Source organism: Maylandia zebra, linkage group LG23, assembly GCF_041146795.1.
Source record: "Maylandia zebra isolate NMK-2024a linkage group LG23, Mzebra_GT3a, whole genome shotgun sequence".
Taxonomy (NCBI): Eukaryota; Metazoa; Chordata; class Actinopteri; order Cichliformes; family Cichlidae; genus Maylandia; species Maylandia zebra.
The window spans coordinates 34,876,202-34,903,985 of NC_135188.1; the positions used below are offsets into that span (position 1 = coordinate 34,876,202).

Genomic DNA, 27,784 nt, shown 5'->3' on the forward strand with positions numbered 1-27,784 from the left:
TTATGACCAGAGCTGCTGAGTGAACGGCGCAGACGTGGATTAGCCGGCAGGCTTCAGGACTTCACACTGAGCCTCTGTGTGTGTGCAGTAAACACCGTATGCTGGTGCAAACAATGCACACCCAAAAGATGTTTTGACAGACACAGACAAGGGAACATCCCCATTTGATAGGTGCTCAACAGCTTATAATACGCCCTAGCACAACACACACACACACACACACACAGCAGTGGACTTGTCGAGCTCCTCCGCCTGCCTGTGTGTCCTCCAGTATTGTGCTGGAGCTGACAGGGAGTGGTTCATTGGCATTACAGTCACCGCAGAGCACAGCAACCTTAAAGAGGCTGCCCGAGGTATCGTTCAGTGTCACATCACCCCTTCGCACCACCTTAATCGCGCCATTTGACGGCATATCGGCGACCGTGTGCACATGCGTGCGCACGCACACGCACCCCAAATATACCCACTTGTTCACAGCACAAATTGAGGAATGCATTACATTAATCATGAGCCACATATCCGCACATGCAAACATTCTCTGTGTTCTTGTAGCAAATTAACTCTTGAGGGACCCACAGCAGGGTCATGCGGATGGCCATCAACTGAGCCGAGTTAATCACACACCGGGATCTTGATGGGCTCCTCTCGGCGACAATTATGCTCGATGGTGAGCTAATGAGAAATTTCTCAATCACTGTGAAGCGTATGAGAGCCTGCTGGTGATGGAGAGCAACGCACTCCAGTCTACTTATTTTATTTATGCCTTTATCCACACACACACACACACACACACACCGCAGCCTCTCTGTTTTTTGCAAAGGCTGACCTTTCCTTTCCACACCTCCGCTGTGCTCTGTTCTGCACTCTGTGGATCAGGGCTCTTGTCTCGCCTATAAACCACCTCAACTGAAGGTGAAGGACCCTCATTCCCTCCCTCTATCTGCTACTCTATCCCCCGGCTCTATTCTCGGTAGAGAACGGGGGAGGAAGAAGGGGCAGAACACAGCGAGCTATCACCTTCAGAAGCTTCAAAGAAAATCTGCCAGTGATTTCTCAGCATTTCAAAAACAATAATTTATTTTATTTAATTTCTTTTAAACATTTTTTTAAAAAAGAAGGAAAGGAGCAAGTAGCGTCTTCAGGCATTCTGCCGCATTGAAAAATAAGTTAATCACTGCTGAAGAGCTTTTGCAAATATTGCACACACAGAAAAAAAAAAACAACAGAGATGTAAAACAGTAACCAGAGCTCTATTCAGACAGTTACAAAGATACCGCGCCGTCACCTGCTCGCTGTCCAAATAAAAATGACCACCTATGTTTAGCTGATTTCTTCCCACTTTGCAGGGGGATGCCAAAATTTCCCTTTGTTGTGCCAACTTAAACACACACAAAAAACATTTAAAGCATGACATGCACCCTGTCTAATAAAACCAGGCATCAAATAAACAGTTAATTAGGCTACTAATGCTGGCTCACATTCATGGAGCTACAATAAAATTGATTTTGCTGTTTTGCTTAACTGAGTAACTAATCTCCCATTTTCTACACATTTCTGCTAATTGCAAAGCAAAGAGAAGCACTGACAGGGGAGCTATATAATTGGACCGCAGAACGATCAGGGGAAAACCGATGAAATTATATCACTTTCATAACACTGCTCGCCTTGATTTTGCGACGACTGAGGCTGTGTCAGTTTAAGGAAGTGCTCGTAATAGCCGAGAGTGAATTAACAGAAATAAATAAATAAACAGGCACAAATGAGACACTAATTGCGCTGCTCGCTCTGCCTCCAGGTCGCAAAAGGCAGCGCGGCACAGCAGAGGTGCAGCCAGCCAGCATTAATAAATTAAATCCACAGTGGAGCATGGAGGTAATCCATTACCTATCCCATAGGAGAGCTTCCAGGGAATATCAATCTAAGCAATTAGTACTAGAAACAGTAAACAAAGAAAACTAACATGCAAGCCTGGCAGTTTAAATCTATGGAGCCTTATGAGACAGGAAGCACTCAAAAAGTCTGTGAGAGTCATTAAAAGTCAATTTGTAAGAGAACACCTGCAGAACAAACAAGGAGGAAACGAGGGAAACAAGAGGACGACGGTTGGCTAAAAAACAAAAAAAAACAAAAAAAAAAAACAGTGCGGAGCGAAGCCTCTTATTGGCTGATCTCTGTTAATTATCCTCGTAATGAAAAGCAGAAGCAGAGCTGAGCAAACCAGCCAGGAGATTTGGAAATGCTCGAGCTCGAGCTTCAGCGAGTAACACGCCGCTGACGGCACAGCGCGGCTCGTGTTGTGCTTAGTTTAACAAGCTAAAGGAAGAAAGACCCCACGCTTGCTTACTGACTGGATGCCTTGCAATGACAGAAGAGAGGCAGGAAAGCTGATGCAGAAGACATTTTTAAAAAAGCAGAACAAAAGGAAATATATAGAGGAAAATCAACCTTACTCAAAAAGTACATGAAGAAATTGTTCAAAAAGCGCAGGAACAGAACAAGTAATACTAACTGTACCCAAGTCGTGTCTGCTCACTGTCAAAGTGCTGCAGGACGTACCTGCCTGGCAGCTCTGCTCTCCATCCTTTCTGCTATGCGACCGCTTAGTTTCCATTGTACAGGAGGCACAATTTGCTGGAGAGGAGGCTGGAGTTGCCTCCCAGCTCGCTCCTCGGCAGCTGCCTCCTGTACGCTCGCTCCACTGAGTGAGGGTGGAAGACAGGGAGAGGAGAGTGTAAAGGGAGAGGACGAGGGGTGTGGGTGTCACACAGAGAGAGAGAGAGAGAGAGAGAGAGAGAGAGGCGGAGAGCGCAAGTCTACCTGCCACAACCCATCAAGCCAGCCAGCCTTGGAGACAGCGCCAAATCAACAGCTGGCCCCTGTGTGATGTCAGAGCCTCAACAACCAGTCACGGCGGCCGAGGCCGGCCGGCACTACAGAGCGGACTGAACCAAAGTCACCAGCTAAATGGGGCTCTTCATTAGCTGCTTTAGGATAGAGGCGGGGGAAGGAGGATGATGAGGAGGAAAAAGGGCAGCTAGGGACATGGGATAGATGGAAGGAGACAGAGAGGAAGAGGAGAAAACAGGAGGGCGGGAGATAGAGAAAACACAAAGAAAGGTGCTCAGAGGAAAGAGAAAGGAGAGAGAGGCGGCAAACAGGGGAGGAGGAGAAGATAGGAGACAGGAGCGACGGTTCTGCAGCCAGCTAGGTGCTCAAAGAGCAGGTGGAGAGACGATGGGGAGGCGCTGGCCGCTGAGAGGCCGAGCTGTTCACTGGGCTACCTTCCCATTCAAGCTGGCACCCTGCTTTTCGCACGAAAAAAAAAAAAAAATCAAGGCTACAGCTAATCCCACTGACTCAGAGATAGACAACACCTGAAATACCTCCTGTTACTGCAACTGAAAGGAAATGTGCTGCAATAAGACATTTCGTTTAAAAACAACAACATAATAAATGCATAATTGGTGACTTAGGGGTTCACTGATTGTCACGTTCTGGGCAGATACTGATTTTTTTTCAGTTCATATTATATTTTCATATCAAAAAAAATAATGATGTGTTTGAAAACCTTTGTCATTGCTTTTTAAAAAAAATTTCACCAGCAAATAGATGATGTACGGTGCAAAGACAAAAAGGGAAAACTACTTGGCAGAAAAGCAAAATAAATAAATAAAAAGTCAATTTCTGTGCCAATACCGATGTATTAACATGACAATACAGCCTATAACCAATATTTTTTCTTTTGAATTGTTTGTTGTTGGAATGTATTTCACACTCTATGTGTGGGGAAACAAAGATTTTTGTGTAAACTAGGTCTAGTAACTAACCTGTTTAAAAAGCTCTTCGTCTCATCACACAAGTTTTTATCACTTTGCCAGTGCAAAACTGATACTGTACAGTGTAACAGGAGAGTTACACAATAGAGATGAAGTGATGTGAAATTGAGAGCTGATACAATGTTTAGACAAACAATTTGTCCAATTTTTTGTGTGTTTTTAAACCTGCCCAAAATAGAGGTGACATATCAGTAGCTGGTATCAGTCAAAAGGATACCGATATTCAGGCAATATTAGAGATGCAACATTTTAAGCAAAAATGTAACTCCATATTCATCAAAGACGCCTGCCCCCACCAATCACAAACTGCTTTCAAAGGACAGCACATAATTGTGGCAGACTTGTGACTTGCTAGCTTTACCTGAGGGGTATACTATGAAGTAAGTTTATAGTACGCCCAGCCAGGTTTCCTTTGCGTTAGCTGGCTTGACAAAACCGAAAACCCCTGTGAGAGATAACGGTTATCAAACAGTTGTTATCAAATTTCTTTTACTAAACCGGGCTCTTTGCTTTAGGGTCTGTGACATAAAAAGGGGCGATTCACGCCTCACATGACTATTCTTTGGCACAAAATGATCCCTGCGAGTGCCACCTATTCCAGTTAGGGATGTTATATAACGGTGAAATAGTGATAAAAATATACAAAGAAAATACCAAATTTAACAATTAAATACAATATTGTTGCAAATAAGACAGAAAATTAATGCAGTAGAAAACCATAAATCTTTGGATCTAGAACATAAGAGTTGTGAAGGTAGAATTCAGGCTGCGCAGTGCGCATGATTACAAATCGCCCTTAAGAGCTTCCATTTTGAGCCTGCCTTTCATAACTTCTGAGGGGTTAACAGGAAAAACAATTAGGGCCTCCTCCATCTGCTTTGTTTATTTTATTAAGTAAAGAAAGTTCTTCTGTCCTCTGTACATGCAAAGAAGAGGGGATGCTAATAGCTGCATGGTGAATATAATCTACTTCATGAGACACTTTCATCACTAAGTGACTGACAGGCTGTCAAAGACACGGGAAGTCACAAACAGGTCCTATGCGCAGCCGAAGTCTAGACTGCCATAATGTGATTGTTTTTGTCCTTTCAGTCACTCAGACTTTTAGGAGCAAACACAGTGGGCGGAAAAGTTCCTGCTGTCACTTAGCAACCAACAGCAGGCTGCGACAAACGATCCGATCCAATCCTGCCTCATAATTGTACCATTCGTTATGCCAGGTCTCTGAAGAATTTATTATTGTGCTTTCTTAATCCCATGAAAAGGTCACCAATTGAACAAACAATTTATGGATCGAGGGGATGAATTATTTAATGGCTCAAGCCAAATATTATAGGAATGAGAGGTTTTTTTTCCACCTTCCCTGGAAGGCGATGAATTATTTAGTCATCGGGGCCACATCTTTGATGAAAGCTATTACACGGCAACCTCAACCTCAATATCGGATAATGTCATCAGCTCCGAATATGGCCTAAACCTGCGTAATGAATGGTCAACAGAGCAGTGGGCTGCTGTGGCCTGAGCAGCCGGCGGGTGAAACTGTTTTGGCAAACAATTATTAGCATTTATTTTAAGCCTCGGAGGGGAACGCAGGCAGTCATAAGAGAGAATCTGAGCGGTGATCTTAATGTGTGCACTCACCAAGCTGGTAAAAACGTCTTAAATTTATCGCTCTAGCACAGCAAAAACCAACTGAAAGATCTCCAAATCAATTATGGTAATAATTCAGCATAAGGGAATGTTAATGTGATACAATATGGAGCACGTTGCTGCACAGCACAACATCTCCACTCTGGGAAACAGCAGCCGCAGGGACTGAACCAGCATCCACTCTCTGCCCACCAGGCTCCACTGGTACTGTAATGAAAATGATACTATCATGACGCTCAGCCTCATTGGTGGCAACTTGGAGGCTTTTATGGCCATTTCTGTCTCTTTAAGTCAATGAAGCGATAACTGTGTGCATCTGAATTATTATGGTTATAGCTTACTTATTAAGCAACTACCAAACTGGGTTATTGGATGTCTGATTGGTTGCCTTTTACAAGTTCAAATCAGGATGTACTGTCCTCTTACAAGAATAATAGAGCTTTACTAAACTGCTTTACTTCAGTGCGTTCATTCATTATCATTAGTCATATTCAGACTTCTGAGTGAATTTGAATCAAGAGTTACACTACCAAATTACATGAATGAACTCTTATTTGAATACAAAATCAACCTTTTTAGATCCTTTTTGTTAGACTCCAAGGTTATCTCTAGCTAAACCGCTCAACCATATGTGTAATTCACTAATAATAACGGGAGTTGTTTTTCTCTGCTCCCAGCCTATAAACCAAGACACGAGTCAAAGCACAGAGGAAGGTTGGAAGAATCAATTCAAAACAAACGCATTTACTCTGCTAATTGATTACTCTGATTTAATCAGATTCAGCCAAACAATCAGTTTTGCAACATCGACTTTGTCACACCGAGCTCCATTACAAACCTGGTAATTTAATGTTACCTTTGTATCGGCAAACCTACAAACCCCAGACAGAATGAAACGTTTTGCTCTGGTAAAAAAAATTATTGGGACTAAAATTCGGCCAACGAAATATCCAGCCAAGCAGTTCAACAATTCAATTAAAGCTTAATTTATTCAACTGGTTAACAGCGTCAGTCAACCACCCATTGCGGCAGATTACTAGGACAGACACAGTCGAAGCAGGCCTAAAAGTTATTGAATAATACCCTGTAATTTAACAACGGCTGTTTGGTTTTGTGGACGAACGCCGAATTGAAGTGTGTCTGCTTACAGTTCAGATGTGGTTTCTGGTTACGAGGTGTGTGCTTTAGCCGAGGAGCACGGGAGCAAACGGAGCTACATTTGGCGTTGAATCCTGTCGGGGCTAAGCTAACGACTCTTACCTGGCACCGTGACTTGCTAACGCTTGAGAACGGCCAAACACCGGCGACCTGAGCGTTCTCACTCCAGCAAAGAGAGGTGCTTACTGGTAACTAGTCCGTGTTGCATGATTACAACTACCCACTTAACATTATTTGTCGCAAACCAGTAAATGCAGGACAGGATACTGCAAATATCTTACGTTGCCTTACCGCTTCGGTTTACAATCGGTGAACAGGCGCTGTTGTCTCCACCGAGGGTGAAGTAGCTAGTGTTTGTGGCAGAGTGAAGAGGCAGCGTCCAGCAGCAGGCTGACTGCGTCAGCTCCTCACGCTCGACACGCAGGGTGTTGAAAATATGTCACGTTTAGTGGTGGTTGTTGTTGTTGTTTTAATTAACTTGTGCCAGGAATCAGACAAGCAGTTTCTCAGACAGTTTCGTCATTTTCCTTCACACATCCCCAAACAAATATGTGTTATTCACACCGTCAGTCGAGTTGCGATTTAATTAAATAAGTGCTAGGAAGTTACACGGGATAGTCACCGGTACTTAAGTGTAGCGGATGCCGGGTGATATAAACCGAGTGTACCTTGAATTTGCCGCGAAACCATCCTGGCCTTTTAGTTCAGTCTGCTGTTTTATTGCTTCGCGTCATTGCGCACTATCACTAGGTAGGAGAAACCTTACATATATAAATCAACCGAAAATACCGTTCATGTATTTATTTAATTCTTTTTGTATTGTTTTGGGGTTTTTTGCTAACACTTCTGCCATGTGACTAAATTTCTCTTGAGTTCATTACAGGATAGCAATAAATGGGTGCTTGTGCTAGAAGCATGTGGTTATATGTGAACACGGTAAACATAAAAGCTTAATAACAATATCTAGTTACAGAATAGCTAGGAAGCAGCAGAGCAGCGAGGAGTGTAACTAATGTAACTAATTAGGTGGTGCTTTTATTTCTATAGGCAGTATCACAACTTCCTGTGTCCTCTACTAGCTCTAGCTAAGGATGCTACAGACTCGCTGAAGTTTTTAACGGGGTTAGTGCTGTGCGCTAATGCTGCGTTTTGGTGCCGATACGATACCAAGTAAATATTTGGCCAATATTGCTGATACCTATACTAATACCTTTAACCTATAAAGGCAGCTTATGTAGGGGAGCAGTATGTCATGATTTATGAGCTGAATCATCCTCAATTTGCCAAATTCTGAACACATTTTAATAACCACTACAGGATTCTGATTGATTCTGTTGTTTACATGTGCTATAGGCTGTAAAAATACATGTAACACACAAAAAGGTTAACACATTTTTTCATTGATTTATTTATAATTTATTATAATTATTATGATTTATTTAACACAATTCAGTGGGCTACATACTGGACTTGGGAACAAAGTACCGATCCGATCGCGCTATTGATCCAATACTGATACCCGCATTGACGCTATCAGTACTTGGATGGATCTGCCCACCGGTACATGGAGTGTTTGGCTGCTACTTTGGCAGGCCTCAGCCCCTAACTTGTCTTTTTGTTTGATATGTCTTCCAGGCCTGTTTCCAGAGTATTCTTTCTTTCTTTTTTTAATATTTGCACAAAAGAATCTGAATATTTGGCCCAAAATACCCTCATGGTATGAAATGAAAAGTTTTTTCACTTTTCATTTGCACACTCAGTTGCACAGTGGTCATTCCTTTCATGTGATACCAACCAGCTACATACCAGTAGACATGAATGATAGACCTTCCTTCTGCTCTTAAGCGCAGGTAGTGCCAACTTTCTGTGCTTAGTAGTTCTTCTTAGCCACAGTCATAGTTTTGTTGGGTCGCTGGTGTGCCTGTCTCGGTGGCTGTGATTACATATGGCAGCAGACACTTCCAGGACTGACCCGAATGATGAGGCAACACAGAGGAGGTGTTGTTGTGTTGTGACTGGAGGTGGCTGAGATAGGCAACTTTTACTATCACCGTGCTTCATCATCCAGCATTTAATAATGATATTCCTGTCAATGCTACCAAGGCTGCAGGGGAAAGTTACTCACCATTACTACAAAATCAGCAGTCAGAGTGCTAAACTAAATATGTTGTGCAATAGATGCTAATCCATGTACATTTTGGTTTAACAATTTTTTTAAATTTTTTTTTTGTCCTCCAGATTCAAATTGGAGCCGACTGAGCAAGTACTGAGAAACTGATGAGGACTTGCTAATGGAAATGGATGATAATGGCCTACAGGCCTCTTGCTGTGATACAAGATGGTCGGAGCAACTGTCAGGCCTTCCTCACAAGCTCCTGCACCGCCTGATGCCTTTCCAAAGGGAGGGAGTGGAGTTTGCTTTATCGAGGAGCGGACGGTGAGTGGTGACACCCCCGGCAACAGTCCAGTCATTTTAAAATGAAATTTACATCTTGCAAATCAATAATAGCTACTAAAGATAGTCGTCAATGAATGTAGACCTACAGAGAACAGAGGAGTACCGCTCTGTTTTCGACATTACACTCCACCTCTGCAAGTATTGATTTGATTTCTGTGAAGATGTTTTCAAGTCAGATGTGTTGTGTAAGCATATGGGAGGAGACTAGCTGCACCTTAAAGGGGACAGTGGTCGACAGTAGTAGATCAAACATGCTAGTTCTCTTGGATTTTAATGCACTGAATCTACACCGATTAGCTGATTTTCTTTTTCTTTGTTATAATCATAAACTGTACACTATGTCTAGTGCCTGGTCAGTTCATGTGATATTCTTTCAGCTTTCTTCATTATGTAACAATTTCAAAATTCATAAAATGTTCTTTTTAGAAAAGACTCACTGTTACAAAGGACAGCACAGTTACTCCTCCTCAGTGCACAAAAATAAACTGTAATGTTTTTATTTAGTGCCCAGCCTGCTAGGCCAGGTCGATTTATTGTGTCTAGGTGGATTGCTGCAACACAGATAAGCATCAATTTCATTAGTTATCCAGAATATTTTGACATGTAGATGTGCTTTTTTTCATCCCTTGGCTAAAGATCTGTCTTTGGACGCCTCCACAGCCAGACCTATTTTATCAATTAACTCTGTTGAGCACCAGCAGAGGAAGTGTAAAGCGTATATGCATGAGTTCTATGACTCACACGGCTATTTTCAACTGCATGTTGCGAAAGAAAATGAAAAATGTTGCTTGTGGGATATTTTTATATGCTTCAAACTGAACAAAGAAAAACATGTACTGAGGTATCGGTAGAGCAGGTCATCTATCTTTCTATCTCTATCTCATTGGAAGGTTCATGGTTTGAACTCTGGCTGCTACAGTCTGCATGTCACAGTATCGTTGGGCATAACACTGAACCCCTAGTTGCCCCTCGGTGTTGGAATAAAAGCACTTAGGAATGTGTGAATGTGAGTGAATGGGTGTTACCAAACCAGTCCATTACCAAGTAGTTCCAATCCAAGCCTGGTTTCATCAAACTTAGATGAAAGGGTTGGCCACCTGGAAATTAGGATCTACTCCCATTTGGTCCATTTTTACCTAAACTGAGATGTCAAAATGTTATTCCTGTTTTGTTTTTGTTTGTTTTTTTTACTTTTCGCTGCTTGTCATACTTCAAACTTCTGGGCTTTAAGCTGCATCCACACTTGAAATGATTCAGAGTGAGCTGCCGACCAGAGGCTACGGGATGTAAATATCATTCTGCAGCTAAGGGCAAAATAACTGCTGATAATGTGAAGGGAGCAATTTCCTGGCAAGCAAGTGAAACGGCTACCAATGAGGAATCCTATTGAATGACATATGACCTGGTATTAAGTACTTTAGAGTGTTTACTTTGGCAAATAAAGACAGCTGTGGTCAGTCTTGAGATTACTGGTAATTTACATGATTCTAGGTTGGCTTTCGAAGCATCACACGTTATTGAACTTGAACATTTTTACCTTCTTAACAGTGGATTTCCATGAACTTTGGGATTAATTTTGAATGCAAACTAAGTAAATAAATGTAAAAAATAAGGTTGATGCAGTGGAAGGCACAGGGCCGTCCGGTCGAGCACTAAGCCAGGACTTGGGGGCGTTTTTGACAGTGAAGGTGTCTCTTAAGAAACCTGCACATGAAGGTCCCAACATGGTAGCCCGTAGATGCTATGCAGAGCTTTACTGACCACGTGTTGTAGCTATGTGAAAAATACATGGAATAAACTGTGATGCGGGGTACTTGTGTTTGTATTGGTTTTGTTGTTGGATCCTAAAGCTTGTCCCCTTGACCACCTAGAAGACAGAAGTCATACAAAGACTTTCCTTACGTTAGTCTTAAAACATGTAGTCATGGCCAGGGCAATGGCGTGCAAGGCTGACTTTTACTTTCTCTAGATAAACCACGCTGACCGCTGTTATCATGGCCCAGTCTGAACTACACAGTGATTGAATCTGTGCTTTTAGTGTGGGGCAAAAGAGCACCTCAGTAAAGGAGAGAAGTGGGGTGGATTTACAACAACGCACAAAACAAGAAAACACATCATTGCTAAAGAAATAAAGAATAATAATTGTTTTTAATCTCAATTTCATTTTGTTTTATTCATTACTCGAATCCAAGCTGGTGATGGAAAATAAAATTTGATTTATTGCTCAGACCTCAGCAGTGGGATTATAAGAACAACAATAACAACAATGTACAGCGTGTGCAGTTATACCTGTGCACTTCCCCAAGGCCGAGGCAGCAGTTAAGAAATGGTGTGTTTTACTGCTTATGAGTTCAACTTATCATTTGTAAAAAGGCACAAACAGAAGTTTTATTTGGCCTCTTTTAAGAGACCTTGTAGAGTTTCTGGGCATGTGTAGGGCTACGGAGTAATCTTTTTAAGAGTGTGAAATCGGTGAGTTTTTGTCAATATGTGATGTGCATGCACACACAGGAAGAAAATGTGGCACTCCTGTGATGGTATGGCTTATGTATATGCAAGATCTGGCTTTAAGGATAGTCAGTGGTCTTGGCGTTAAATGTGAATAAGCTTCCCCTGAATATCCATAAGTCCTCCAAGGTAATGCTAATCGAGTGCATAAAGTTGATTATCTTTTGCACAACATTCAGTCTGTGATGCTGTGCTGGAAGATAAGCTCCTAGCACTTCAAAGGTTCTGTTTGTCATTGGTGCTTTGATTTTTCACTTCCTGATGATGATGACGGCGATGATGATGATGGGGATGTTCATTTGAGGATACAGAGAAGCTCTGCAGTATAACACATCTTCCACTATAGCATCAGTGTGTGATTTAGAATTAGAATTAGAATTAGAATTCAACTTTATTGTCATTGCACATGCACAGGTACAGGGCAACGAAATGCAGTTTGCATCCATCCAGAAGTGCTTAGTGATATAGATATATTACAATATATATTAGCAATAATATAGATATGTAAGTATATTACAGAAATGGGTCTATTATGGTATGTTATAATGTACACGGTATGAAGTATGTTGTGAAATAGGATGGTATCTTTGCACCGATAATTTCCCTAATGGAGTTTTAAAGTAGACGGTTCAGCTCCACTTTAGTGCAGTGAGAACGGAGATTTCTTACCACGCTACAAAATGTAAAAAGTATGTCAAGAAGAATATATTCTAAATCCAGATGTTCAGAAGACTGTAAGACTGTAGCTATGAAAATGGGTATCCACAAAAAGCTTCTGAGTTGCCCCCAACTGTTTGTATGCATGGAGCATTAACTGTAGGAACCGACCGGGACTTGCCCGTTTCCTCCTCCCTGACCAGTCGATATACATGTGGGTTCTCGGGAAGGTCAGCGCAGGAGGAGCCAATCTGAGGGGCTCTGCTTTGATGCAACGCGGCCATATTGATTCAGGAACACTGGGAGGCAGTGCTTTGTTACACGTTGGGTCAGGAGTCAATTGGCTCTCATTGCACCGTGCGGACAGCTACCTCAGTCAATTGGCATCAGTGTGGCGGGAAGAGCAGCGCAGGCACCGTTTCTCTCTGGAGACTAGCACAAATGGTATTAGCAGAAGAGACTACAGGTAGCGGGAGGTTGTAATTTTTTTGTGATTAAGATCATTTTCATTACTTAACACATATAACAGGCATGTCAGGTTTGGTGTGGTGGTAATAAATTTTAAACAAAAATATGAATATAAAATTGGCAAATCTGCTTTTGAGTCTTTGAGTAATCTTTTTAAACAATAAAATTGGAGCTTCATTTAGATTCTGTTTGTGTCTACACTTTTTTCACATGAATGTAATGCATGCCAAGAAAGGAGACATTAACACGTTTTAAAATTAAATATTAAGATATACTGAAAAAAACTCTGTATTTGATTGGCATAATTATTTGTATCATATTTCCACACTAAACTCAGATGAGAAAATATCAACTGCTGTATATAGAAAATCCTAACTTGAAACAGATTGGAGCTGATGTAGGATAAACTCTCCATATCTGGTAAATATTAGGACAGAGCTGCAGGTATTTGCCAAAGTCTAATACCATCAGTTGATTATTAAAAGCTTGGCTTCCAGCAATAGTTTGATTTTTGTTTTTTTTTAACAGGGTTTTTTAACAGATGTATTCCAAGCCAGTCAGCACACCACACCGTTTTGGATTTTTTTGAGGAATGAAAGTAATAGCCACAGATTTAACAGACGCAGCTGTTGAGCTTTATTCACATAAAGTTAACATGATTTTTTTTCTGTTGTTATGTGTATTTAAAGTTAAAAGCAGAAATAATCAACCAGAAAATGTGCCTTAGCCTTGATGTTCAGTTACTTTAGGTAGTAAGCTACGCTACGTGGACAAAACTGTTCGAACACACTACATTTGTATAAAATCATGCATCCAGCCACACAGTCTGCCTTTACGTACAGTTTTGAAAGCATGCATTACATGTGTAATGTACCAGTACCTTTGTCCATTTAGTGTAGTTAGCTGGTTCCTACTGTGTTTTTTAGTTGTTAGTTTTTTTTGGCTAGCTAATGAAGCTAAGCTAAAGCTTATAAAGCTGATCTAAAACTGTGTTTGTTTGACTGTTTGGCTTCCATGAATGGACCTTTATTTTGGAGATTCTCCATCACTGCATGACACTGGGTCTAACATTTAGTGTTTTTCTTTTTTTTTTTAAAAAAAGCTAATGAAAATGCCTATTATGCTTTTTTATGATGGCTAGCTAGCTGAATGCTTGTTTGTTGTTGTTTTTTTTAAATTTCTTTTTAAGTGCAGATTATTGCTTTTAGATATTGAGTACATGGAGAAATGCAAATTTTAATGGGCTTGGTCCATCTTGTTACGGTTCTCAGTTACGGACATGCTATATTTGCAACAGTAGACATCAAAAGAGGCTAAGAGGTTAAAATCTTACTTTGAGAGCATAGACAGAGACCACAAGCTAAAATGCAATTGCTATTGGCAGAAACCTTGATCATTCTCTCCGTATTAGAGCCACCCTGCTGTTCTTCATTTCTTCATTCAGTTTCCTTGGAAAGAGACTGAAATGAATACTAATATTCAACTGAATATCACAGTGAAAAAGGCGGAAATAATATTTCTACCTACTAACATGAATAGACCAGAATGCAATAATGCAGCAGCTGACTTGCTAGATCTTTAGGAAGGGGTATAACAGTTCTGGTAAATGTAGGAAATCACTACCTGAAATGCAACTAGACAAGGCAGGCTGACAGACGAAGAATAAATGGCAACCCTTCATTATAAAATACCTCCTGAAATGCACTGAACATCATAGATTGATGTTGGATGTCTAACAGCGTAGGAGGATACGTGGGCGGATTTTTCCTTTAAATCTCATAGTCATTGTCTCTTTTCACATCCAGAGCATCAAGAGTACCGAAGCAAAACATCAAATGTTGTTGCAATTCAAATACTTATGGAGTCGGCTGTATCGGCCTGTGTAGGAGGGTGAGTGAATTTTATGGAGCTAGATGGGGGATAATGTGGGAAAGTTGCGGTACCGTATGACAATAAAAACCCATGAGATGTGGTTGATTGTATTGTTTAGAAAGTTGGGCAGAAGTTTGCCATTTAAGTGCTGCCATTTGTATAGACTCGGCTATTTTAAAGAAGCGTACACGTAAAATACTGCTCTGAGTGGGCCAGGTAGTGAAAAAAACAACAGCATTAATTTGAGTTAAAGTGCATCCATTAAGACCTCCTGGTCGCTTTCATTAAGGTGATGAAAGGTGTTGACCGTAGCTTGAAAACAGCCATGTGCTGTGTTCTAACCTGCTCTAATTTGTCCTAAATATTATTGTAAGGAACTGCCTCTGCTTTTATTGAATAAGAAATGCTGTGCTGATGCCAGAGGAGGTCAATGCTGTATTCTTTCTCCCTGTAATGGGCCACATATAGAGTTTTGTTCTCTGAATAAATGTAGGTGCATGAGTTTAAACCATATTTACAGAACCGTAATAACTATTCCTAATATAAAGACTGTACACAGAGTGCTTTCATAAAATCATTTGGGCTAATGAGGCTTGGTGCTCGATGGATATCATTCATAGAGAGCATTTCTCTGAAACTTTAAACCCCACAACTAAATCAGCAACAGTGTATTTTATCTTATTTGAATCTACTTATTAAGAGTTTATTTTTTAGAAACTTGACTTAATAACTACACCATTTTTCATCAAACACCTACCTAAACACAACCTCCCATTCAGGCCCTTTCACAGGCTCTTTGATACTTTCATTTGGACATTTTGTTTGGCACATAGAAATAGATTTATACAGTAAGTCTGTGCCACTGGTACGCTGTAACTGCAAAACCTTTCTGCATCATCCTAGAAATGAAACTTCAGTTAACTCTGACATCGATGTCGTCAGGTGCCATTGTTTCCTCAGCACACCAGCATAAGAATAAATGCTGGTAATGGCGTCGGCCACTTATGTAGGCTGCGTAGTATTCAAATATCTAATCAGCCTGGTAACATGTTGACATGGTAGAGAATTTGTTGAAGTTCAAACCCAGCATCAGAATAGGGAAGAAAGGTCATTTAAATGTCTTTGAATGTAGAATGGCAGTTTTTCAGATGATGACAAAATGTTTTACTAGGGTTTCTGTAGAATGGTCTGAAGGAGAGGAAAAACCCAGTGAGCACCAATTCCCCAGGTGAAAAACACTTGTTGATGTCAGGGGTCAGTGTAACCCAGCCACAGGGGATACAAGCTAGTGTACTCCTAGTGTTGGTCCCAAGCCCAGATAAATGGGGAGAGTTGTGTCAGGAAGGGCATTCGGGGTTAAGGCTTTGCCAAATCAAACATACAGGTGATAAAGAATCAGATCTGTATGTTGGAACAGTCTGGGCCCAGGTTAAAAATAACTGCCTCCACTGCTACTATTGGCTGAAGAGGGAGAAGGTGTGTTAGGAGGCAGCAAGAGAGCAGTCGGATAACTCAGGTTGAGTGGTTTGGGGATAAAGTCAGAGATGGTTTGGACATGTGCAGTGAATCCATCCTTTGTTGTAGTGCTGGTTCAGGTGGTGGTGTGGGGGATATTTTCTTGGCGCACTTTGGGCCCATTGAAAACAACTGACATGCTTAAGTGACACCGCCTACCCGAGAATTGTTGGTGACCATGTCCATCCCTTTACAACCATATAACCCTTTTCCACTAGTACCTTCTTGGGTTGGCATGGCTCAACATGGTTTTTAGGCTTTTCCATTAGGAGGAAGTACCTGGTACTTTTAAGGTACCTAGGATTCCATCTGAGGTGATCTGAAAATGTGACGTCAACAGACTGCATGCCATAATTGGGTAGTCAGTGCCGTCACTCAATGAGTCGTGGGAGCATCCGCTTTGCGAATATCGGCACTGCCACTTTTGAAACCTGCCAACAAGGGAAATGGCTACACAAAAAACAACACCATAGTCCCCAAGTCTGAGAGAAAGTCATACACTGAGCAGCAGGTATACCGTCGTTTCCACATCCTGCTTTGTTGTAGCGTAATGGAAAACGACCGCTATTGGTGTATCCATGATGGCTGCTTCCAGGTGCCACGTCACAAAGCTCAGATCATTTCGAACTGCTTTGTCGAACATGATGATAAGTTCATTGTACTCAAATGGCCTCCACAATTACCAAATCTCAATTCAGCAATGGATTTGAAGGAAAAGGAGACTTGCATCAAATATGTGCAGCTGACAAATCTGCAGCAGCTGTGTGATCATGTCACCATGGGCCAGGATCTCTGAGGAAAGAGATTGAGGCTCTGGAGGCAAAGGAAAGTCCAGACCGCTACTGCTACTAGCAAGGGGAGCAAATGACAACAAATTTCTTCCTGTTCAAAGGGAGTTTTTCATTCCCACTGTCACCAAATGCTTGCTCATAGTGGGTTGTCTGATAGAGGAGGTTTTCTCTGTATTATTGTAGGGTCTTTAATTTACAGTATAAAGCACCTTGAGGTAGCTGCTGATGTGATTTAGTGTTACATAAATGAAACTGAATAAAAAAGTTTCAAAGTTTAAAGTAGCGCTGCAGCAGTTCCTTTGTCATTCAGATAGGCATGGTTAAGGCTTTGCCAAATCAAACATACAGGTGATAAAGCAAACATCATTTAAACATCACAACCTTTTGTCTCCTGAATGCCTTCGCAGTTCATCATACTTACTTTTGTTTTCTAGTATGCATCAAGCTTTGCATTTGCCATAATATGACGCAGCAATTTATTAATTAGACTGTTTTTTGACACGTCTTAGCAGTAATCTAAAGGGAGTGACTGGGTCCTGTATCTCCCTTATAAATAAAAAACTAGTTTTCATATTTGCTTCCTAAGGTGCTCTAAATTCCATTTCTTCCTAATAAGGCATGAAATTTGCTATAATTTTTTTTATCAATATAATAGGATAGATTTTGTTTTGTGAAAGCAGCAGGGGATGCATTTCATTAAACAGCATGAAAAATTTCACCCACCATTAGTAACCTGTCGCCTTAATAGGTAACTTTCTATTGTTTGGACCGTATCCATCCAGGATGTAAAGAGGTTTTTATAGAAACAAAGTGCGGAGGTGGCACATCGTAAATAAATGTTCCAGCCTGCTGGGTTCAATTTGTGTATTTGAGAAAATACTTTTATTTTTTTTGAGAAACACTTAACACATTGAAACATAAACAATACGTTCACTTAATCATTTGATAACGTTTTAAGAATAAATGCGTTGTTATGGCCAAACTTACAGTGCATTCATATACTTTATGTAATGTAATAGACTCAGGAGAAGAAAAAGATTATGATTAAACATAACAAAAAAAAATGAAGTTCATAATGTAAGAGCACGCCTACACCTACAGACCATAAAAGGAACATATTATATTTAATGTGTGGCAAGAGACTGGCAGTTGCAAAGTGCAAAGTTATAAAATCGAGTACATCTTAATAAAAGTTAATGAAATTAAGTTGCACAGATTCACCTGTGACCATGTTCACCAAGTTTGAATATGTCCATAGTTTAACTTTCAAACCCAAAAGCAGCATCTGTCTTCACATGACCCGATATCAGTTTGTGAACATCATTCAGCTGTGATATTTTGTCCTGAAATGAAGAGAATGTAAATGTGTGGCAAAAGCTAGCATTGGCCATAGCACATATGTAAACATTAAAGCGTCAGCAGATGAAAGTTGGCTAACTTTAGCTAGCAGTTATGAAATCAAGTCTTTTATTTATAGCGTGCGTTTAAAAGCAAGAGCTGCTCTAACCAAAGGGATTTACAGTGAGATTAGACACATGTGATTTAAAACACTATAAATAAGGAGAAAGGTGTTTATTGAAATGAGCACAATATACAGAGTCAGGAACGGCTCCATGACGATCATTAGGAGACTGAGGAGAAGAACAGAGGTTTAAAAAACATCAAGAGAGTGAAAAGTCTAATTGCGGATCCCAAACTGTTCAACAGTTTAGGGCCGAGGAATGAAAATGCTCCATCCAGTTTGGTCCTGGCGACAGCTCGTGCCGTGTTTTAAAAGCAACGACAAAACTGCCAGTACAGCACAGCCATGGGCTCGCTTCTTGGTAGCAGCAAGAAAGTTTGGCTGCTGCGTTTTTGAACAACTTCAGGCTAAAAATGGCCGACTGACTATACTTTTGATGACGGTAATTGTGCAAGTTATCTGAAATGGAAAATGCCAGTACTGATAACTGAGCTGATTTGTTTATGCATTTTAAACCTGAATCATGGATGAAACTAAGATTTCTTTCATCACTCAATAAAAGAGGACCGAGGTCATTTGATTGCGGTGGTGGGGGTGACTGCCTGGCCAAAGGTCAGACCCTCACTTTGAGTCTGGTTAGCAGAAGGAGGCTTTTTCTGCCGTGCAGGATTCTTACATCCTCAATAATAAGAATGTAGCAGCAAAACCTCTGGACATCCGGAAATGAGCAACCTTTCAATTTCAACAAGAAAATCATGTTATTTCTTCTCAAATGCTGCACAGTATTCTTTCAGTCCTTGTTGTTTTTATATGATGAACAGAAACTATTATCTGTAATCAGAGCTCCTGAAGAACGGCATCTTTAGAGGTCATTGCTGTTTTAAATGTGATTATTTTTCTGTCTGCTGCTTCTTCCTTTCTTTCTGGAAGTGGCTGAAAACAGAATATAAAAACCATAGTTCAGCAGAGGTGTAGTGATATTAAAAATCTACAATAAAAACAGCAAAACATTATGATTACTTTGGGAAACACTAGCTTTGTTTTTTTGTAATTAGATTTTTCTCCCTTGTGGGGAAAGAAGAGAACTAAAAGGGCTTTCTGACAGTTTTTTGTGAGCACAAAAAAGCCGGGAGCAAAAGCTGAACATTTCTTTGTTTAACTAAGGTTTATAATATCCTTTTTCAAGGCATAGATGCTATCAAAACATGTGAGAACCTGCTTCAACATTTCCTGCTTTGTTTTGATTCACACTATAGAGCAAGACTGCACTATGAGCCCGTAACTGTGTGCGCAATCAGAGTGATCCCATTCTGAAGCACCCTTTAAGTCAGCTTTTTATCCAGCGTCTAACCTCGTGAGCAGTTTTCTCCACTGACCAGAGAGCAGCACAGGTCCAGTCCTCAGAAGAGAGCCTTAACGGGGCTTTGGAAGATTGGGGTTACACGCCGAGCCCGCACCGTGCCTCACCGCGCAGAGGTCAAAGTCATCAAATCATCACTGCCAGCTTGGGAGGCACCGGAGCCCGTTTCCTGACACTTTGGGGCTTGTGGGTTTCAGAGATAACATTAGAAAGGTGCTGTGACGGAGAGCGTGCCGTCGTCAGGCAACAGCACTGCAGCATGCTCGCAGTCTCAAACCGTCAAGACGACACTCAGGTTATTTAAAGGAGGATGATTAATGTGTTGAGAAATGGCAAGCACCTGCCCCAGCTGCACTGCCTCTCCTGTGTGTGTGTGTGTGCGTGTGTGTGTGGGCGGCTGGATGCGCGAGCACATATACTGTATCCATATATGTGTTCGCTTCTTTTTGTTCGTGTGTGTGTCTGGTGTGTATTTTTGCATGTCTATTGTGTGCATTTTTCACAGACGCTTGGTGTGACACTGTGTGTGTGTGTGTGTGTGTGTGTGTGCATTGCGCTGACTGGGCCGGTGTGCTGGCAATTAGAAAAACCACCAGTGGCAAGGTGCACATTAATCATGTTCCTCAGCTGAAAGAGAGAAATGGGGCGGAGATGGGGAGAGGAAGAGAGGGAGGAGGAGAAAGAATAATGAGAGACGTGTCTGAGGCATTCAGAGCCGCTCCGTCGCACTGTTTGCTCTGACATGATGTTGGAAGCATTTATGAATAGGCAAGGTCACGACAATGGGCCCAAACCCACTGGGCAGGGAGAACCAGAGGTTGATCTAGTTGCACTTTTTCCACAGCGACAACTTGAGCCAAGGACTGTGTCGCGCTCTCATTGTACCTTACAATGTGCGGCATGAATGGAAGACTAGATAGTAAGCAGGGCTGCACAGTTATGATCAACGTGATTATCACAATTATTTGTCACTATTATTCTTTACACTGTGATGGCCTGAGTGCATCTCCTAAAAGTCTTTCTTACTGACTATTTTCCCAAAGCCTTCATTACTCGCTGTGTTTTAGCGGAGATGCGTTCTGGTGATTGCGTTGGTGATTTCGGCGCGTGTTTGTGAGCTGGATGGGTGCGCTGACGTGCGCTGGCTCGCTTTTATGGCTGTGTGAGTCGTTGGACAATTAATGTTGGCAGTCATCGCTTTTCTTGGCCTTCACACACGAATCATCAGTTTGTGGTGTGTTTTCAGTCAGTTGAGTAAGTCTGCAGAACTCATTGCATGTGATTTCTTCTCGGTTAACATCGTTTGTCCTAAATGCAAAATACTTCCAGAAAAAGTTATCACAATACCTGAATTTAAACTAGGAAATACTCAGTACTCTATACCGTTTTCAGCAGCATTTTTTCTTTGACACAAATTTGAAACTTGACAAACTAATAAATGCTGTCGACAGAGTTGTCAAAGGCTATGCAATCTTTTAGTACACCTAGACTGGACTACTGTAACGCACTGTGTACTAGAGTTAGTCATCTCTAGCTAACTTATAATTCAAAGAGCCTTAGTAAGATAATTGACTGGGACAAAAAAGAGAGCTTACATTACTCCAGCATTGACAGCCTTGCATCGGCTTCCCGTGCATTACAGGACGGAGCATAAAGCAGCGCTGTTTGTGTTTAAAGCCTTAAATGGTCTTGTGTTACACTCCCTGGAGATCGTTGAAGTCTGCTTCCCCATCACTCTTCCCCACCAGGTGGTCAAAGCTTATTTCAAAAGAGAGTCGTGCCTTTGCTGGTGTTGCACCAAGACTCTGGGATGACCTCCCAAGTGACCTCAGACAAACCTCAGCTGCTTTATGACCTTTTTTTTTGCTGATCTCTGCAATAGGTTGTTTCTTTGATATTTATTAATGTAATGTGAATGTGTGTCATTTGAATTTTAGGATTTTACAAATGTCCTAAATAAATAAAATCTACTTACTAACTCTTCAACTCATTATTTTTTCCATTTAGTCATCAGAATTGATGTGACAGTAAATATCAACTAATCCCAGCTAACCACATCAGGGGTAATAATGACCGATTACAGGTATTTGGCAGATATATCTGTTAATCCATAACATAGTTCGGTTGCTAAACAATGTCATATGAGAGAGCCACGTTAGGTGAGCGTTCATAGGTTCAGTCATGGCTCATCTCCCCCTCCATAAAAAGCTTGGATTTCAGATGTAAACAACATTAGGACCCTAATGATAAGCAACCAGTAAATCAGCTATTTTTGATTGATAATTAAATGATTAATTCATTGTCATAGCAGCTGCCCATTTTCCGTAGACTGACTAATGGGATTAATTGATTATTTTTTTCAGCTCTTGTTAGTCATAATGCTGCATTCTCCCCGAGAATGTACCGAGCCAAAAGCTCTTCCATGATTGTAGTGTAACACTCATGTTTGGAAAAGAAGTATAATTTTTTTAAATGCATTTAAATGTTAACGGTTACATTTTAAAGCTTTCCTCTTACATTGCACTTATTTTCACGCACACTGTGTGAGTTCTACACTGTAAAGTAGATGGCAAAAATATAGGAATGAATCACGTATGTTGTATTTGTGCTACAGTAATAATGTGCCCGTATTCGTCGGGGACTTTGCCATATATTGTTGGGGGCGGGTGTATACCAACATTTTTACCAAAAAATACTGATCTGATGGCTTCTATTATTTATAGACTTACAGTATAGAGCTTGCTTCTTCTCCTTTGGGGTATGCTCCATGACTCACTTTCCTCTTCAAGTCAACTCTTCAACCAATCAGAATTCTACTTACGTGTATCGTCATATCCGTTGGCTTTTTGAAGGACTGTTGGTTGAATTCCCACAGTCCCTGTCCCCGCATAGCCAAAGAGTTAGACAAACAGGCACCAATGCGGGACCATAAATCCCAAATAACACTACTCAATAGAAATAAAAATGCTCAAGTTCTCCCCAATGAATTGACCTGAATTAAATTTGTTGCTGCCTACGAGACAGAGAGTGAAACACCGGCTTCTACAGCAGTCAGCGAGGGGTTTTTTTTTGTTGTTTTTAGGAACTGAATGAACCCAAATACATAAACATTGTGGTCTGCAAAGGTACTCTGCTGCATTAGATGCAGTATCTCAAACTCGACAGAAACAACAACATAAATATTGAATAGCAAGAAGTCCTGCAGACGTACATTAGTAGTTTTAGTTTTGTTGTATGTCCAGAAATCCTTGCTGTTGGTTTATGTTAACTTTTACTTTGTGTACATGACCCACAAAAGTCTGAGACGTTGGGGTGTGACTGCAGGTTATTAAGGCTTCTGTAATGATTCTCTCTAGTTGGAGGACCTGATGTCTTTATATGTAAACTATAACGTCTGTCATATATAGAAGCCATTACCTTCTCTACAAAGTGTGAAACCTGTCTGATAAAGTTTTTCCTTTTGTTTTACAGATGTATGATTGCCGATGAGGTAAGCACACACAACGCTGGCTCAGGAAATCTATTTTCCAAAAAAAAGAACCTGAGAGTTTGCTGCATGCCTTCCAAATTAATTTGTCAGCCCTCTGCTGCACTCCCACGTGCTTAATCGGTTTTGACACTAGAATCATTCTGAGACCTTATTACTCTTGGGCCTCACATCAGCTCAGCCGTCATATGCAATTTGCCACAGAGTCAGTGCACAATTGACTTGTTTTTCTCCCCATTCGCCATGTGTTGTTGTTTGGTGGGCCCAGATGGGTCTCGGGAAGACCGTGCAGGCCATCGCAGTGGCGTACACCTTCAGGCAGGAGTGGCCCCTCCTGGTGGTGGTGCCCTCGTCCCTCAAGTACCCCTGGATCGAAGAGCTGGAGAGGTGGATCCCCGAGCTGCAGCCTGGAGACATCAATTTGGTGGAGAACAAGAGCCACACCATGTAGGTCATCGCACCACATTACCCCGTTTGACCTTCATCCCTAAAAATCACCTCCATACTCATGTCAGCCTCTTAGTGTCTGGTTTTACTGGGACTAAATTTTGGTTTTGACTCTTCTGACGTTCTTAAAGCTGGTTTGACTGTTTTATTAAACTAAAGCTCTAAACACAATAGCTGCTTGTTTACATTTAACAGCAAAACTAGAAATCAAATTGAGTTTCTGTCTATTTTTGGTCTCCACCACATCCTGAAGGCTGATCTCTCTCTCTTAATTCTTAAATGCTCCCAACTGTTCACAAATAGCGCTCAACAGGTGGAGCAGGTCCTTATTAAAATGTATTTTTAAGATCAAGTTGAATGATCTCCTAAATATAGAATAAGCAATTTGTTCTACTCCAAATCAAAGGCTAATATTGTCACAATGACAAAGACTACAGTAGCTTAACGGCTTATTATTAAAGCAGCAGTTTGTAGCATCAAACTGCACATTACTGCTGCCGTGGTTGTGAAATTCTGGATAGATGGTGAATTATTAATTTTTTGTTTGTTTTGTGGTGTGACTTAGCGTGCACATTATTCGATGCTGTCTCGTTTACAGAGCGTTGCAGAAGGGAAGCTCGATACTGGCTTAAAAATCACATAAAGGTACTTAAAGGTACTGTTTTTGAACCCTGTAACGCCAAGTGTATCATATTTGATACATGAGAATTTGTGAGTTCTTGACTTCAACACCATCAGTGTGAGTTTTGTTTGTTTTTTTTTTAATTAAATTGCACAATACATTTATAAGCAAACATCACGCTTGACTGGTTAAATATATTGACTCAATACACCATGCTGTGGCACAAAGTGGTACTGCATGAAGGTACGGCCTGACTTTAGTTCAGCTTCAGCTGATAATCCTTTGATAGAACATACACAGGAATTTTGGGCAGCTGTTTCCTTCCTTTTTTAACACATGTAAGTAACTCTAAAAGAAAGACTTGTAGTTTGATTTTATAGAATATAATTTATTATCAATTCTCTGGTTTCAAACCCCCCAAAAAAAGAATGTCTGCTGCTAATACATTTAATGGTAAACTAATCATGTTTCCACCGATAACTTTGGTTTTCCTGTGTAGAAGCTCACTCAGGGTCTCTTCAGTACTCATAATATCCATGCAAAATATTGTGCGAGTGGACGGCGGCAGCCATTACTTGAATTTAAAGCGTCGTTGCCCTTACAGTAAGCTGCACAGCAGCATCTAACATCTCTTGTTACGACTTCTTCTCTCCGGCCCTCTGCTAATCATTTACTCTAAAAAGACGTAATAAAAGCGCGAATGTTCACGGTCACACTGTGTGAAGCGGAGGCAGCGTGATAGACGGCAAAGCTGGGCACGATAAATTAATCTCAAAGTGTCCCCTGGTGTCAAGAGCCAGCAGGGGCCGATGTTTGACAGCACTGACAGACAAATCATGTCAAGGCGACGTCTGCGATATTGAACAAGAGCTGAATTTATTTTATTTATTTATTTTTTCCCACGCAGGAAGGAAAAATGCTGGTGCTGGAACGTGCTTCATTTTGTTTGCACTGATTCAGGTTTCTGTATTGTGGATTAATGTTGCATATAAGCTTAGAAAACATCTACTTTTTCATCTTCTCAACTTTCCCCTAGTTTTTTTTTCTTTCTAATTTTTGAATGACATAAACTTTCTATAGTTGTGACTTGGATTAGATGGGGGGGGGGGACACTCCCAGCATCACAGATGAGGTGCAAAGAGGTTGTGAAAGCCTTCTGGGGAAAACGTGTCCTTGAACTGGATGTGTTAATGACTGAACGAGGAGGCAAGAAAAAATTATGCAGCACCTCCTCTCGGTATTTTGACTCACTTGTGCCTTTGTAGAACATGAATGGCACCTTAGGTTTATTTCAGCTTGGAAATGTGTGTCTGTGAGCGCCTGCGTGTGTGGCGAAGTCAAAGAATTAAAGCTTGACAGATGCTGGAAATGTTTTTGATTTCTCAGAGATCATTATTGAGTTTCATGCAGCTGAATGTCGCCTGTGTGTTTGTTTGTTTGTTTATCTGTGCCTGTGTACCCGTGTCAGAGCTGCACCTACCATAGCTGAAAAATATAGAAATTGCTATGAAGCCGTAAAAAAGGAGACGGATGAAAGGTTTGTGTGTGTGTGTGTGTGTGTGTGTGTGTGTGTGTGTGTGTGTGTGTGTGTGTGTGTGTGTGTGTGTGTGTGTCTTGACACGTATTTAAGTCCATAGGCTCTTTTAAACAGCTTGGTTTGCTTTACCTTAAGGGCTCAGTTGCCAAGTCAATAACACCCGAACATTTAAGCAGGTGTCGAGTGTGTATACAATCCTGACTGTAAGCTGTAAACTACACGTTTACTACTTTTAAAGGGGGCTTCTTCAAAAGCTACAGTGATATACTCATCGCCAACAAACTCCATGAAAATCACCCATAAATTGGCACTAGATAAATAAATTAATACTCTAAGTACTGTTGGTGTACCCAAGGTCAAAAACATCATATTTTATTTGTACCATACAGCTAAAAACAATGAGTGACACGTGTGTTTTTTACACACATTATATTGTGGCTAAACAGTTGCAAAACTTTAAAGCCTTAAAAAACTACGTGTCTGTTATTTTTCATTGTAGAATTACTTTCACTTATGGATGCAGTAGGTTTGAGAGGAAGGCTCAGAAATCATATCTAATCCATACAGAAATACTCTTGACAGGTGCTACAACACCTTTGATTTAAACCTGTCGTGCTAATAATTGGACACAATCTTATATATAACACTTAAGTAAAATATTTGGATACTAATCCTCAAATGTTTGACGCTCCAATATAAATGCTAAATGTATCTTTGGCTCTTACTTTGTAGCTCTTTCATTTGAAGCTACTTGAGGAAATCTTTAACTAAATACAATTTAGATCATGTGGCCCAAGCTTAACGTCTAAAGCTTTCATTAGCTTTTAGAGGCTACAATGTACAGTCAGTTGTTAGTTAGCCTTTAGCCCCTCCACATATACAAAAAGTCAGTTACTAAGATTTTGGAGCATTTCTTTAAATAAACTTTTTTTATAAAAAACATTTTTTAAAAAGGATAAATTCTGGGCTATTTCTAAGCAATGAGATGGTATAACAGACTGTTGGTTTTGGTCTTTTTATGAGGCTTATTGTCAATAAAACAGTTACACAGCAATCATTGAAAAAGCACAAACAGCAAGCACAGAGTTACTAGTTTCACTGTAACCATAGAAACCTGATAATATTCTTGTTTCTTGTGTCACAATCGCAGGTAGTTTACAGATACACATTGTAATAAACACATTATTCATTTTGAATCTAAAGTTCACTGGTTTTACCCGTTTTACTTTGGCTATTGTTAGCTATCTCTGTCTCCCATTATTGTATTGGTTTCACACTACTGGTTTAACAAAAACCATTAAAAGAAGTGACTCTTTTTATTGGTCTTTTATGTGTATGCTGTTATCCTTTCAGTGGCATTGGTAGCAGTAAAGTGACGGTCCTGGGCTATGGCCTACTCACCACAGATGCACGCCCCCTGGTGGAGGCACTGAGCGGGCAAAGGTTTGCCGTGGTGGTGGTGGACGAGTCGCATTATCTCAAATCCAGGAACGCAGCGCGGACGAAGATTCTCGTTCCTCTCATTCAGAGCGCCAAGCGCGCCATCCTGCTCACCGGTACCCCTGCTCTGGGTCGACCTGAGGAGGTAATAAAACTTGATTAAATGGTAATTTAATGACGCCTCAGGGGAAAGGATACAAATTTAACTGGAGTAAGCTGTTTTGTTTTCTCACCAAATGACACGGCAGATTCAAAGTTCCTTCAAACCCTGCTTTGAATTTTTAATGAAAAATTAAACACAGAGCTGAAGAGGAGGGAGCAGTGTGGCTAAATAGAGAAGGCTGCATTCGGTAGATTTGGAACAGATGGATTTTTATAAAGGAATCCTGAGCCCACACTTGTGAGGAGAGATTAGCAGGCCAGCTCGGGGCTCAGCTCTAGCTGCTCACAAAGGTGCTCCACTGTGCAGCGCAGGTAGATCGCCATGGTAACTTGCTCTAGAGCAGGCTACGCTCG

At 40.9% G+C, this 27,784-nt stretch overlaps 2 protein-coding genes across 17 annotated transcripts in view; one reads left to right on the forward strand and one right to left on the reverse strand.

The window, feature by feature from the left end:
* LOC101479613 (R3H domain-containing protein 1) overlaps positions 1 to 7,085 on the reverse strand; it is a 56,392-nt gene extending 49,307 nt beyond the window's left edge. For 7 of the 10 annotated variants that reach the window (XM_012919461.5, XM_012919462.5, XM_012919460.5 and 4 more), the window contains exon 1: positions 6,936 to 7,085. The gene's annotated coding sequence lies outside the window, so the exon portion shown is untranslated. Of the gene's footprint in view, positions 1 to 2,556; positions 2,742 to 6,746; positions 6,812 to 6,925 lie in introns of those variants that run through there. The other 3 variants (XM_023155027.3, XM_076880359.1, XM_012919459.4) reach the window with 3 other exon arrangements.
* zranb3 (zinc finger, RAN-binding domain containing 3) overlaps positions 6,529 to 27,784 on the forward strand; it is a 122,100-nt gene continuing 100,844 nt past the window's right edge. For 2 of the 7 annotated variants that reach the window (XM_076880357.1, XM_076880358.1), the window contains exons 1-5: positions 7,221 to 7,394; positions 8,883 to 9,081; positions 23,207 to 23,225; positions 23,491 to 23,669; positions 27,182 to 27,413. In XM_076880357.1, the coding sequence (XP_076736472.1) occupies positions 8,936 to 9,081; positions 23,207 to 23,225; positions 23,491 to 23,669; positions 27,182 to 27,413 (576 nt within the window). In that variant the 5' untranslated portion in view covers positions 7,221 to 7,394; positions 8,883 to 8,935. Of the gene's footprint in view, positions 6,833 to 7,220; positions 7,395 to 7,700; positions 7,767 to 8,006; positions 8,028 to 8,882; positions 9,082 to 23,206; positions 23,226 to 23,490; positions 23,670 to 27,181; positions 27,414 to 27,784 lie in introns of those variants that run through there. The other 5 variants (XM_076880354.1, XM_076880353.1, XM_076880352.1 and 2 more) reach the window with 5 other exon arrangements.